The sequence below is a fragment of the Strigops habroptila genome, chromosome 5, assembly GCF_004027225.2.
Source record: "Strigops habroptila isolate Jane chromosome 5, bStrHab1.2.pri, whole genome shotgun sequence".
NCBI classification, from domain to species: Eukaryota; Metazoa; Chordata; class Aves; order Psittaciformes; family Psittacidae; genus Strigops; species Strigops habroptila.
The window spans coordinates 60,626,235-60,640,691 of NC_044281.2; the positions used below are offsets into that span (position 1 = coordinate 60,626,235).

A 14,457-nucleotide genomic window follows, 5' to 3' on the forward strand; every position below is an offset into this window, starting at 1 on the left:
TCTTCCCACATCCAGTACTGCTTCATGATGACAGGTCTGGGCACTTAAGTGCTTCCCATACTGCATCAGCTAGCTGCGCCTCCATTCCTCCTGGTCACAAACTGAGCTCTGTGAAAAAATGTTCACTTGATGCTTGCTGGAAGCCGGGGAGTCCTGCCACAAAGAGGGAAAGGTTTGAGTGGCCATAGTCTCTGTCCCCTGTTTCATCTTCCCTGGCCATTCCGTGCTGGCTCCCCAGCCCTATACCACAGGCTCAGGGCTGGATGCAGGCTGGAGACCCACATCTCTTGCCCAAACCAGGGCAGACCTATGGCCGTGGTTGTTTCTGCCTGCAGACATTTGGGACAGTCTCCAGTGCAAGGGCCCATGTGGCTGCCAGAGGCATCGCCGTGCTGCTAGAGGTGCCATGGGATTAATGTGGGCAGGGGATACACACCCTATGTGCACTGGATGAAGGGCTGAGGGTGACTGAGCAGCAGCACCCCACCCGGGTACAGCAAAAAGTTGTGCAGTGATTTCTCTGTTCACACCTCTGAAAGAGACACTGGCTGTTCTTTTGGTGTAAAAATAAATGGTTTCCGAGATGTAGTGTCATATTTGCTTTAAAACAGATTGCCAGAGGCTGAAAACAGAAGGGTCTGTAGCTGCATACAGACCCTCTTTTGCAGACACAGGGCCACCTCCACTCCAGGGTTAGTGGGTGCATCTGCAACAGCTTGGGAAGTCCTAGCTGTCTTCAGCAGCATGTAAATGCTGCACCCTGTGTTTCCTCTCCTTCAGAATGAATCACACCACAGCACAGCTGCTTGCAAAAAAAAACCCCACCCAAAACCCTGTCAAAACCACCAAACCTAAACCACAAACCCCAAAACAATCATTGTCTGAGGTAAAGCTGACCCATCACCACGATTATAAGCCTCCACAGTCCAGCTCAACTCTACAGCTTTTTGGCAGGTTGGGGAGGGGACTAATTTCACCAATCCAGCTAAATTTAGCTCAATGTCTCGTGCTCCTTCTATGCGCAGTGGCAAGCAAGGATGGCATAGCTCAAGCAGCACACTCCTTGTCCTGCACATCCCTAGGAAAAGCCTGGCTTCTCCATGCCACCAGCACATGCCTGCTCACACATTTGCTCAAACTCCAGATATTAACACAGCACCTTTATTTTTCAAGGTGAGAGTGGGGTTTTTAATGGCCTGCTGGGGTGACATCTCCCCTCACTCCTGCAAGTGGGGGCTAATTCTCTCCCATCTGCAGCACATTTCCCCAGGGAAAGGCTCTCTGTGCTGCAGTGCTGGCAGGTGCAGGCAGGTTGGCCTGGACAAAAAGCCAGTGCAGCAGTGGGGAGCACAGACCTGCAGGGCTGAAGGAGTAAACCTGTAGGAACAAATTGCTCTGGCTACATCTCAGATGGGTGCTCCTGCCCTGCCATAGCGTGGGAGCATGGCTCCTCTCAGCACCTCATGCTCCTTGCTGCCTGCTTTCTCAGCAGGCTTGGGGCTCCTGGCTGCCCACCACACATGGCAGGAGGAAAATGCTGCCTGCCGGGGCCATCTGGGGTGCTGCATCCCCATGCCAGCAGGTGGGCTGAGCCTGCCAGCACCTGCAAAGTCACTGAATGTCTTCCTACTGTACAAATGTCTGTCAGCAAAATGGGGCTCATTCCAAATAACCTCACTAGCTTCCTCTTATGTCAGGAGGTCAGAGCAGAAGAGCCTGAACTGTGCCTGGCATTTCCCCTGCCCTCCCCACCCCAGCAAACAGACAAGCCTGGCTTTGTCCAGCACCATGCACTTTATTGCCTGGCTGAGCTCCTGCGGTGAAGGCTGGCAGCACTGCTGAGAAAACACCGATTGTGCGGGGCATGACGCAGGAGCCGGGAACTACAAAAGGTTTGTGGGGTAGCTCTGGAGGTATAGGTTTCTCTGCAGATACCAGAGTTGAGCCAATTTATTGCTATGGAAACAGGCTAGCTGGGGCAATTCACATTCATTACTTAAGGAGGACTTTGACAGCTCTCTGCTCTAGCTTGCTGAGAAAAGGAACTCATGATGCAGGACAAAATACTTGGCAACTGCTGTGTTCACTGTAGTCTGACTTTCCAAATTCCTCTAGAGTTTAACAGAGGAACTGTTTTTTGTCAACAATAACTAAATAGGTTAAATGGGGTCGTGTCTGCAACCACACTGAGCTGCCTGCTCCAGAATTTAACAATAACGTAAGAAATGCATAAAAGGTTTCTATCTGAAGTGTATCAGGCAGTCTATAAGTGAGCTAGCAGCCTGCCAAGGAGGAACTCACATAGGTGTGCAGCACAGTACAAAGCACAGTCATTTTTAACATGGTGTAAACTACTTGTGTTTCTAGTCTAGCTTCCATCACCAGGACAAATTTATGGCTCAAGAATGTGTCTTGCAGCTATGGAAATATTTCTTCCCTCTAACAGACAATCAAGGGGACACTGTTTCACCCAGAAGAGTTAAAAACTGTTAGCACCGCTCTCCTCCCTACACACCCCTCAGCATCCTCACATTATCATTATTACACTTACTTGTGTATCTCCCCTGCTACAGAAAGGAAGGCTGCTTTCCAAAATACCAGCACCCCTTGCAGCATGCCCCAGGGTTTGCCTGTCAGCAGTAAGTGCACAAGTGCTGGACTGCCCCTTCATAGCTTAGTTGGATAGCAAGTGTGAACATTACTCTTGACTATAGGCATGAGAAATATAAGGTCATGCAAAGAAGGCACTGTGCTTGCTTTGGGAGCTAAAAACAGGGGATGGAGCGATGGGCTCCTCTATGACAGCAAGCAAAAAACATGAAAAAATATGCACTGCTTTTGCTTTTTGAAGGTGGGCTACAAAAGCAGCCACGGCTCTGCAGAGTCTCTACAGAACATCAAGCTCCACACATTACTGAACAGCAACTACATTTCACTAATGCTACCATTAGCATTAATGCCAGTTTAAGCAGTTTTAGGAAGGGTGCAAGTATTAAATCCTAGCTATGCTGGCTATGGGATAGAAACTTTTTCATTTTTATTTTCCACCATATTGCCATGTGATGCCAATCAGGTAGCTGTGCAGGTTAAACAGGATAAATCAATCTTCAAAAGTTAGGTATGCCTATGTGGAAGCAGTTATGTTAGTTGCTATTAAAACCTTTACAATTATTCCCTTTAGATACTATTGTAGCTCCATCTACTCTTAAATCTTGCAGGTCTTTGCCAGCATAGAATGACGCATAAAGGAGACTAGCATAGTAGCTCAGCAAATACATGTAACACATGGAGACAGCATATATTGGACTTTGCATTATTTGGGCTAATAAGTAACTGAACAGAAAACTTGGAAACTCTTGTCTCCAACAATTAGAAACAAGACCAGGCTTTCAACAGCCAAAGGTCAAAGCCAGCCTACTCATCAACTGAAAAGATTTGTTCTCTTATAGAGGCAAGGATAAACATCTCTAACAGAAAATAACTGCTGCTCTATCATGCAAACAGATTACTCTCTATGGAGAGTAATTACGATCATAAAGTGACTGGAAGCTATTTTCCAAAGTCTGATGGATTAGGTAGGATTTTATTTTGTTCCATTTTACCTGTGCCTTGGCATCACTAGTACAACTGTGACAGCTCCAGCTGCAATTCCATGACTGCAGCTTCTAATTACACCTAGATGACATTTTCACAAACCAGAACTCAAAGAGTAAAGGCTACCTGACGCCTTGAATACTGTGTTCAGTTTTGGGCCCCTCACCACAAGAAAGGCACTGAGGTGTCAGCACATCCAAAGAGCAACGAAGCTGCTGAAGGGTCCAGAACACAAGTCTTACAAGGAGCAACTGAGGGAACTGGGGTTGTTTAGCCTGGAGAAAAAAGGAGGTTCAGGGGAGACCTTACTGCTCTCAACTACCTGAAAGGAGGATGGAGGGAGGTGGGTGTTGGTCTCATCTCCCAAGTAACAAGCCACAAGATGAGAAAACAGCCTCAAGTTACACAAGAGGATAGGTTGGACACTGGGAAAAACATCTTCACTAAAAGCCTCATTGCTTGAAGCAACATACTCAAGTAGTATCCTTCACCTGTCCTTTCTGCCCCACAGTAGTCTCAAAGCCTTCCGTTCTGGAAAGTAGTCCTTGGTCATCCACACAGCACCAGAGATATTCTGCACTTTCCCCTCCACATGCTTCAAACAGGCACCTTAGTTGTGCAAGCTGACAAGCAAGTCAAAACTGAAGCAATGTCTGCACCAGAAAAATTCAAGCTGCCTTTTCTTGTTTGTTTGGGTTTTGGTTTTGTGCTGGTTTTTTGTTTGTGTGGTTTTTGCCCCCCCCCTTTTTTTTTTTCCTTCTTCTTTAAATGTGTGCTATATTTAGCACCTTAGCCAGAGTAGGTAGGTAATGAATTAATGGACACAACATAAGCTTCACATAAGCTAAAACCCCTACACTGTTAAGACAAACCAGACATTTATTTAATCAAAATAATTTGCAGACGTTAAAACAGAGAAGCTACACAAATGGCTATAACAATGGGACATGTTCTCTCCCTTCCAAATAAAACCATAATTCACACTGTATAAGGAAAAAAAAAAAAAAAGTGTGTTTTAGGACTTCCACAGGAAGATTTCTTTTTTTTTTTTTTTTTTTAAAAAACACAAATTTGCCAGTTTTTACCACTGATAATAGGAGCTAGCTGGAAAGGTGAAACATGTTCATTTTCTTAATTCTTTGAGAGCCTACCAAAGCTACAACATGAAACTATCACCTGCATTATAAGGTAGAACATGTCAAATTTCACTGAAAGAACACAAGGAATTTGAAAAATGCCTTAAAGAAAGTCAGCATAAAGGAACAGTATGTGTAAGTAACATCTCTGATGATGTCAGTCATACGTTTGTGCTGTAATGATACAGGCCACATTTGCACATTAAAACACACATTCTGCATTGGAATCTGATGATTCTTCTAGGACCTTGAAAACACCCATTTTTTCCTTTTTCATTTTTTCAGGTGTCTTCATTTGATCTAGGATTAAAACAAAACAAAAGATCACCAATGATAGATGGAGTGTATGCAACCTAACTACTGCAGACATAAGCATTGGATGTATTTTTGTTTGGATTTGAAAAGCAAGTCGATAAAATCATTTCGCTCCTTCATCAACAGCTAGTTAGCCACTAGAAGTTTACCTGAACTAGTCTCATTTTCCTGAGAATAAAACAGAATGCAGTAAACCTATTTAGTGAAGTTACTAGGAAGAAGACAAAATTATGGCTCTGCTAAGCAATATTATTTTCTAAAGTTCAAAGACCTACATCTTCTTGTCCTAGCATTTGCAATCACTATAAATATATAGCATATAATCACTGCAAATATAAAGCTAATGAAGAAGTACTGTCTTTATATCAAACTTAATAATTATGGCATTTGGGGTGGCATTTCAGTTCCTAAAGCATTAACTATGGTTAACTGTAGTAAATATTCAGTACATAATGATAGACTAGTGTCTTTGTATAATTTTTTTCCCCAGAAAATATACTATATTTGCTTAGTACAGCCATGCAATAAGCAACCATTTAAAATATGATGCACACCAATAACACAAAATAAATAGCACCTTCTCCACCTTGAAAGAATAAATCAGGTTGTTTCACAACCTGAACTTGTAAAGATCTAGACCATATATCAGTGCCTCAAGAATAATTTTCTCTATTAGCAGCCAATTAACTGAAATAAGCAAATTTTATAGAACAATTTCTTTACATAATATATGAAAAAAAGTATAGCAATAGTTCTGCTAAGGCAAAGTTATTTCACTCAAAATATATATATCACACTTACGTAAGGCTTGCTATAATTTTTTTACTTCTAAATCCAGTAATTACTGATTTTTTCATGTATATATGCTTTGAGGCTTACCTCTGCTGAAGAAAGCAAAGCATTCATTCTAAATCTACTTTAGATGAACTGGACAAGATTTTTTTCCTTTATCAAAAAAGTTAAGGGTTGGTTGTTTTCTTTTTTAATATAGCAGCTTGGCCTGATCAAGCACTAGAATTTGCAGACAATCTAATTTTTTTTTTTAGTATTTGATCCACTGATGAGCCATAGTAACTCTGAAAAGCCCAACCCCCCCAATGTTATATTTTGAATTATGATAGTATCAAAATAGGTTTTTAAACAAGTTCATTGACATAAATCTTTTCTGAGAGTAATTTCTATTTTGATCCAATTACAGCAACCTATAGGGAAAGTTGCTTTGCAGAACATCTCCCAGTCTGTACTCTTTATTCACAGTATGCTTAAGGCAGACATGAACGTAGTCTTCTGGAATACTTTTGTCTAAGTAAGTTGCTTCTTTTTCAGCAGATCCTGTTGGGAAATGTCAGCAAAGGGGCCGAAGGGTCCTTCTTAAGATGTACAACACAGCTGTAGGGAAGTAAAGCTATGGCAGCTTTCTATATATAAAGACTTCTACAAAATACAAATTTCCTGTTGAACAAAGAGAAATAAAAAAAACCAAACCACCAGATGAAAACTGACTTACCAATAAGATCACTTCTATCCAAGAGTAACTCTAGATCTTTATCACTGATTACTTTTTCCTTAGATCCTTTAATCTCCCTGTAGAGGAAGAAATAATCTCTCTTAAGATAAAAGCATCTTACAGTTAGTATTGCATAGAAGTCAGTTTTCCCACACAGCAGAATCCCTAGGACATTCTTTCCACTATGAAGATCCACATACCACTTCCGAAGAGAACTTTTGACAGCTGCTGGCAAGCTGCAAGTTACAAACTCATGATCCAATAAAAATATGAAATCTGCATACCTCTCATAGTCTCTGGATTTCAGTAATTCTAATAATTCCTGAGGGTCCAGGCAGCTCTTCGACTGTGCTAGACCAGATTTGCCACCTTTAAACTGATCTGTAGAAAGAAAAAAATTTAAGAAAGTACACAGAGACAGGAACAAATTCTGTAAAATGTTAAATCAATGCTGGATACACGTATTGAACAGATTACTCTTGCACGTCAAAACTAATGCTAAGTTTCATTGTTTTAGCTCTCAGGTAAACACACCATATACTAATAACCTAACTGGTAAGAAAAAGTCAGAGGTACATGAAGAGTTTACATGCAGGCCTTTCACCTTCTAGCTGTAGGATGCAGAAAAACTGATTGAAACACCAATTCAACATGCACACACGCACACACAGAGCAGAAGAGCCATTAGTTCTACTTACAGTCAAAACATTGTAAATAAAGTTAGATGGTGGATACTGAAGTTTGTTCCCTTTGTATTGTAAGCTGGTTGAAACAAAGTAAGCGGTATTAACCACAAGACAGGAAATATGTGAAAGATAAGTGGATTGCAGAGAGAACATCCCTTAGTTTGATGGACTAGATAGACATGACAAAGTAATACACCTGACAGGTTGGTTTCTTGAAGAGACTATGCTAATGCCTGTCTACACACAAATCTGGATGTCAGCCCAAATATATTAAAAAATTATACACAATTATTACTTAAGTAAAGCTGGGCATGGATGAAGAAGTCAAGCTCAGTCTTGCACATTTCAAGAAGACAGGCAAGGCTTACTGTTCTGTGCCAAGTTTCCTCAGTTTTTATCAACACATGTATCCATTTTATTATTGAGCCTTCATTGATCCCTTTCACCATACTCCCTGCTGTTCTTTCTTATATCTTGGTTTCAGAAGTCCTTCCCACACCTTTTCCCATCTCCCTCCAAGGACTGGCTGTTTCTCTGTGAAGTGCAGATCAGATGCAAGTTCCAGAGGAATCTGAGCTATGGGGTTCTTCCCCTAAGCCCTGAATGTCTCCTGCTGAGACACAGGATCAGGCCTGTCATGCCTGTTTTCAGAGTTTCACAAACTATATGGCATTGAATTAGTGCTGTACAGATCTTGGGTTGCCATAATAACAACCCAGGGAAAAATACAGAGGACCCTATCAAGTGCTTAACACTTTAAATAGAAGTTTATCATCACTTCTTCTTAGTCTGGCTTCTATTGATTTAACTAAAATCATGCTGGTTCTCATACAGTTTGCTAGGCAACTTTTGTCAATAAAACAGAAGCACAAGACAGAAAGAGTAACCTGGTACTAAGGCCAAAAAAGCATTCTGTTTTGCAACAAATTCCAGTTCTTAAGCTCCAGTACTTGTACACACCCTACTTGGTTAGACACCATGGAAAGGCCTGAGTTAGGTAAGCTTTGTGATATCCCTTCCTCATTAATTCCTCCAAAATTCCAACACTTTCTAGATATTCAAAATAAGGATCCATTACATCACCTTTATATTTACACAGTGGATCCAAAGGTTCCTACAGGGGACACCCCTAACTAAGCTGCAAGATTCACCAATAGTTACCAAGATAAATATTCAACTTACTGCAAAGCTGAAGGCGTGACCCAACTTGATGCTTAGCTTACACCCAGTTCCCATTGTTCCTTTAGAATATGGCAGTTATCTATTATTAGAGCCCATTCTGTTTTGTGCGCTCATCTTGCCACTTCAGTTTTAACTTCAGATTGGACCATAACCAAATCGTTAAAAAAACCCCATTTTTTTTTTACTTAAAATGGTCATTAACATGCCTGCAGATGAGTCAGATGGCAGTCCTGGCAGTCACATGAAGAGAGCGGTGGCAAACAGAATACAACGAAAAAGGCTAGGATAAAGGAAGCATCTAAAAGATTGGGTAACATCATCCAAAACCAGAGGCAAACCACACCTTCAGCTTGACATGCAGTGCACTGTGCAGCAGACAGTTACAGGTGTGGCTTTCTGCTCCTTTATCCCCTCATGAAAATTGGCTTCCTGCCTCCCCCAATATACTACAAGAAGTACTTTACCTACTTTTCAAGTTTAATATAAGGCTAATTATTGTCAGAAGCCCATACCAAGTTACAAGAACTGTATTTTTCAAGTAAGCTTAGTGTTTGAAAAAATGTTATATGGAGCTACTGTCCAAATATCACAAACAGAATAAGCTACAGAATCAAAGCAGGATTCCTATGGGACCCAAACAAGAAAAATTTACCCCCCAAAAGAGCCACTTCAACCCAACTGCATTCTAAAGACTTTTGAGTATGACCAGCTATGTAATCAAGAACTACAAGAAGCAGCACCATTGTTCTACACATAAAATCAAGGACTATTGTTCTATTCAGCACTATTGTTCAAACAGGACTATTGTTCAAACAGGACTGTTCTACAGTGGCTATAACATACTGTTCTTAAATTCAGAAGGACAGATGCATACAGGATGCTGAACTTTTTTTTTTTTACAGTGATATTACAGCTCTAGGATTTGCAATCTCAACCAAGTTTAGTAGGTACCCCCCAGTAACCAACTTTCTATATTCTCTACTCATTTTACCAATTTTAATAGGAACACTCTCTACTCAAGTTTGCCAGTGCAACTGAACTGGAAAAGTCTATTGCTAAACTTCACACCGTGAAATACTGCTCTAGATACCATGAGGAGGGCATATTGCTCCAAATGAAGAACTGTTACAAATTAAACTGCAAGCAGGAAGAATTTTTTAATCTGCTTTTCCATTTATATTCTGGTTCATTTAATTTTGATTTTTTAAAGATTATCAACTCAGACTTATCATTTGCCACCAGCATTTTCGATGCTAAAAGTCCAAAAGCATTTCAGTCAAACTATCTGGCAAGCTGCCACAAAAGCCCAGAGCTCTACTCTCTTATTGCCTGGTTTTACGTATATTTCTTCTAGGTAGGCTCAGTGTCCCATCACCCCTCTTTTCTTTATGTACTAGTAAAGATATTCGAGAAATAACAGAAGTGCTTTCCTTTAATTTGCTGCAGAAGTTTTTTACAATATGTCTAAGAATGCATTTTGAAAAGTAATACTATCTAACCATTTGTTGGGAGAATAAAGCTTTTTGCATATAAGAAAAAATACTAAGCAGTCCCAAAATAGAGTAGTAGGAGTTCTCTCAAGATTTAAAGCAGCAACACATGTTTAATGGGAAGTTGTAAGAGAAAGATACTAACTTTTGTGGATAATCAGCTTCTCTAGCTTCCTCTTGGCAGCAGCTCTCTCCACAATCTTCTGGTCAATAGTATTCGCTGTCACAAGACGATAAACAACCACCGGCTTTGTCTGGCCAATTCTGTGACACCTGTCTTGGGCCTGCAGGTCCGACTGGGGGTTCTGAGCAGATGAAGAAACAAGTTAGTTAAACCATTAACCTTTTTTTTAAAGACATACCACAGGCGGCACTTTCAGTAGTGAGCTCTAGGAGTCAGAGCAGAAGCAATAAGCAAGGCATCCACAGCATAACAGAATTTTGTATCTCTCTACTCCTACACTTGTCCTTGACAAGCTCTGCTGCTGTAGCTACGTAGCCAGAGTAACCCAACTAGTTTGGACAGCTTTTGCACTATGTACTGCAGTTTTCAACAGAAGGGCATGTTTTGTGTCACAAATTTAGCTGAGGGTGTCATAGTTTTAGGTTTGTGAAGTTTTTTGTTGGAGGATGAAAAAAGAAAAAAAGGATTAAAAGTTTTCAGCCATTTGTGAAGCTGCTTTAACTCTCCTGAAGCTGAACGGTCATGCGAACAGCAGAGGTGTCTATTAAAATAAGTGAAGATGCAGAGGTCCTCAGTCACGTGCTTCCATACCTCTCTTCTACTCTGCCTCCAGACTCACAGGCCAGTAGAATCCTAGCTAGCTAAAACACATGTGGCCAGTCACAGGAGGAAATTCAACGGACTGATACTAACATGGCAGCTGTTAGAAACAGGGAACCTGTAGAAGGTCCAGCTACATTCACACTTTAATAAATCTAAAGAAGGAAACATCTTCAACAGTAATAAGAAAACCCTTCCTGCTTTTTGTGTAACTCAGGGGCAAACAGGTTAGTTGTGGAAACCAGCTCTAACATTTTATTTCATAATCTAGAACTTTTCAAACAAGGCTGCATATTACATACATAACATGTTTGCATACACTACTTTATTATCCTTATGTAGCACTTCATTAAAGTTATAGAAATGGTCTATAGCATAATGGGTTAGTAAATAATTATCAAAAGCACCAACAGAAAGCATTTTATGACACTTCTCACTAGGTTAACAGTCTGTCAACATACCCAGTCACTATCATATATGATCACAGTGTCTGCCGCGGTTAAGTTAATGCCCAAGCCTCCAGCTCTTGTACTCACTAAGAACAGGAAGACTTCAGGGTCAGTATTAAATTGATGCATCTGGAAGAGAATTCATTAAAAAACAGCAGATAAATCAAACACAACATAGTTAATGCTCTATTTTGAGACACCTGTGTTTAAAAATATAAACACAGATAAAATACAGCACATGCTGTCAGAGGCCAAAGTACGGCTTTAAGAAACATTGCATGAGTTTGAAACAGGACAAGACCAAGAAGTGAAGCAATTGGTTTTCTTACCTAATGAGCACAGTCCAAGCTGCCAAAGCCTAGAGACATACCCACTTCTTGACAAAAGCAACAACCTAAAATCCTGATGCCAACTTGACTGTAACTTCCAACCACCCTTTATACCTCCTCCTTTTACTTCAAAGCTAAGAGTAACTCTCTGGCCTCCTACTCAACATTAAGCCTACTTTTCACTGCAAAATGTTTCCAAGTGCCAGCACAGCTACTGCCAGGTTTGCAAGACCAGTCAAAACCTAGTCTACTTAACTCTGACCAGTCACATACTGGTAGGAAACTGCAAGTGTACAGTAATTTTCAGGACTTTTATCACAGCAGAGAAAAAGAAACTATCACCCCGCTGCCAGGTAAGCAGCTACCCAAGCTCTCCAAAAGAGAGGGTGTCCAGGAAAGTCTATATTCTCTGGCAAATCATAGAGCCTTGCTGAACTTCAGACCGGCGACCTGAAGATTTCTCTCACCCTGCACCCACACCACGCTGTGGTTTGCACACAATTGACTAATCCCCACCCCCCCCGCCACAAGCCAGTTCAAAATTTTACCAGCTTAATAAAAGTCACTATAGCTCACCAATATATTACTAATTAGCCTTTCCTCATTAAGAATTGGCTCTAACAGTAGTAACTTAAGTGTTGCAGGGTTTGGTTTTCCTCAGCATAGAAAAAAATGGCACAAAACGAAGCACAGTTTGAGCTAGAATATCTGTCATCTGCTACTGTTCTTCCATATCTACTAGTGCATACTTCAGAGACCAGATGGCAACTGCAGCACACTCTGATGATATATCCTGAATACTTCCTCCATATATGCATTCCTCTTTTACATCCCTGCAAACCCTCAGAGAGGTGGTTTTCCAGAACAACCCTGCATGGCTGCTCTTCATGATAAATATATGCATCAGTAGTAAGGTATTCTGTAGTTATCTGAAACCATTACAAGCAACCAAGTACAAAGGATTGCACTGGAACTAATCCACGTGCAATTTCAGGTTGCAGTTACAGGTGTCCCACTAGGAAAAAAACCTAATTTTCTGGAAATCTACTTTATTTGGCATTAGACTTGCAGTACACTCCCCCATAGATGTTTGCATCATATCCTGGATGCTAGGAAACAATACATGCAGGGGTAAAATTAGGATTAGCATCTCCACAATCTAGATATATTACATACACATCTCATACACACAATACATATCATATTTGGGCAACAGAGTAAGTGAGCATCCCTCATTCTAGGCATACCCCAAGATATTTGTAGTAACACATTTCACTGCTTCAGTATTTCCGAGCTGCAGATATTAAAGCAGCAGCAAGGACGTCAGTTTTCAACATAGATATCTTTTGCCTATTTAAGGCTAAATGCTGCGTGAAATAACATTCCAGTATCACAGGATCAAGCTATTTGCAATTTGCTAACAGGCTCAAACGGCATATACATCTACTTACATTTTCTTCTCTCTCTGAGTAGGACATAGAGCCATCTAATCGACTAAATTTGAAGTCTCTTAAATAGCAGTAATCCATCAAAATGTCAAGCATCTGAGTCATTTGTGAGAACAGTAAGACCTACAAAAGCAGGAAGATTCCTTAATACCATTTCTTTGGTCACAAGAGGACAACTATGCCCCCTTGCCAAATCATAAGCTTTACCTTATGTCCTCTTTTTTTCAGTTCTGGAAGCATTCGGTCCAAGAGTAGAAATTTGCCTGAATTTTTTACAAGATCTTCATCAATCTTGGAACAGGGAAGAGAGGATCATGTATTAGGAGGGAAGGATATCACAGGTTTCCCCAATTCAGAAGCACTAACAAAAGCTGTATGAAAGCTTCTCACAGAAACAAGCTTGTACCATCTTTTTAACTAAAAGCAACACTAACTTTAGCAAACTACATTGAATCAGTTAAATCATGCCAAAACTAAATCCAACCCCATCATTTCATAAGCCCAAATAATTATTTAAAAAAAAAAAAAAATTTACTTAGTTTTTATCCCACTTCTGGAAGGAGAAGCCCTGATGCCTTTAGTTTTTTCCAAAGGGAAAGTGCCGTTGTTTCTTTCACAGCTTGTAATTAACGCACAAGACTTCCACCTACTGGCTATAAGGAAGCACTGCTAAACAAGTTACTGCACACACATCAGCCAAGTGACAAAGTCCACAGAACACGTTTTCACACTGCTACCTTAGCCTACTTTTTCTAATTCTTGCTATGGGCTAAGAGCAGGGATGTAGAAAATTTCTCAGGCCTAAGCCATATAACAGCCACCTCAGTAATTTCCAATCCATTTTCCTGAGCAGGTACTAGCTTCTTCAAATGGTGTCAACTGTCAAATAGCCTGCATTTTCTTCAGTAATTTCCTCTCATCACCCAGACTGCACAGTCTCCTTTTTATGCACTGACTTTACATTCATAAGCTTCAACAACTTGCTCCTGAGCACAGCTGAATCTGTTATCACTCACTGAACAGGAAACACAACTACATATGCCCACAAACCTACACTTAGAACGTACAAGCAACTTCGAGTTGCTGGATTCTTTCAATTCAAATTACTTCATAGTTTCCTACATTACCAACTCCTTTGTGTAGATTAAGCTACTAGCTGGCCCTCATGATGTAATTTGGATTTTTTTTTTTCTCCTTTTGAGGAGAAGAAATGCTGTATTCTCTGAGCAGACAACTCTGTTGTACTTGCTTCAGGCCTTCAACACCTCACACTTTAAAGTTACCACTGCACCTCCTGCAGTGCGGACGACGTTATGAACAGTTCACCAAGGTCAGCATTTTTGTTTTCAAAAGAAACCTTTGTGAGGAGAGCTTGATGCAGATCCTAAAACACCTCGAGTCAATGGAAATCCACCTACTGTCCGAATTCAGCAACTCTGCTCCCAGCAGATGAGTGCTGCCATAATGTAGAACATTAAGCATCGTTATGCAAAGACTAAATGTGCACAGAGGCTGAACTGGTCTCTGCAACTGCTAC

At 40.7% G+C, this 14,457-nt stretch overlaps 1 protein-coding gene across 4 annotated transcripts in view; it reads right to left on the bottom strand.

The window, feature by feature from the left end:
* Positions 1-4,455: 4,455 nt before the first annotated feature.
* The window catches only part of HELLS (helicase, lymphoid specific), a 55,059-nt gene continuing 45,057 nt past the window's right edge, over positions 4,456-14,457 (bottom strand). For 3 of the 4 annotated variants that reach the window (XM_030487402.1, XM_030487403.1, XM_030487401.2), the window contains 7 exons: positions 13,128-13,211; positions 12,924-13,043; positions 11,156-11,272; positions 10,056-10,215; positions 6,837-6,933; positions 6,553-6,629; positions 4,456-5,030 (listed from right to left, as the gene is read on the bottom strand). In XM_030487402.1, the coding sequence (XP_030343262.1) occupies positions 4,933-5,030; positions 6,553-6,629; positions 6,837-6,933; positions 10,056-10,215; positions 11,156-11,272; positions 12,924-13,043; positions 13,128-13,211 (753 nt within the window). In that variant the 3' untranslated portion in view covers positions 4,456-4,932. Of the gene's footprint in view, positions 5,031-6,552; positions 6,630-6,836; positions 6,934-7,250; positions 7,315-10,055; positions 10,216-11,155; positions 11,273-12,923; positions 13,044-13,127; positions 13,212-14,457 lie in introns of those variants that run through there. The other variant, XM_030487404.2, reaches the window with a different exon arrangement.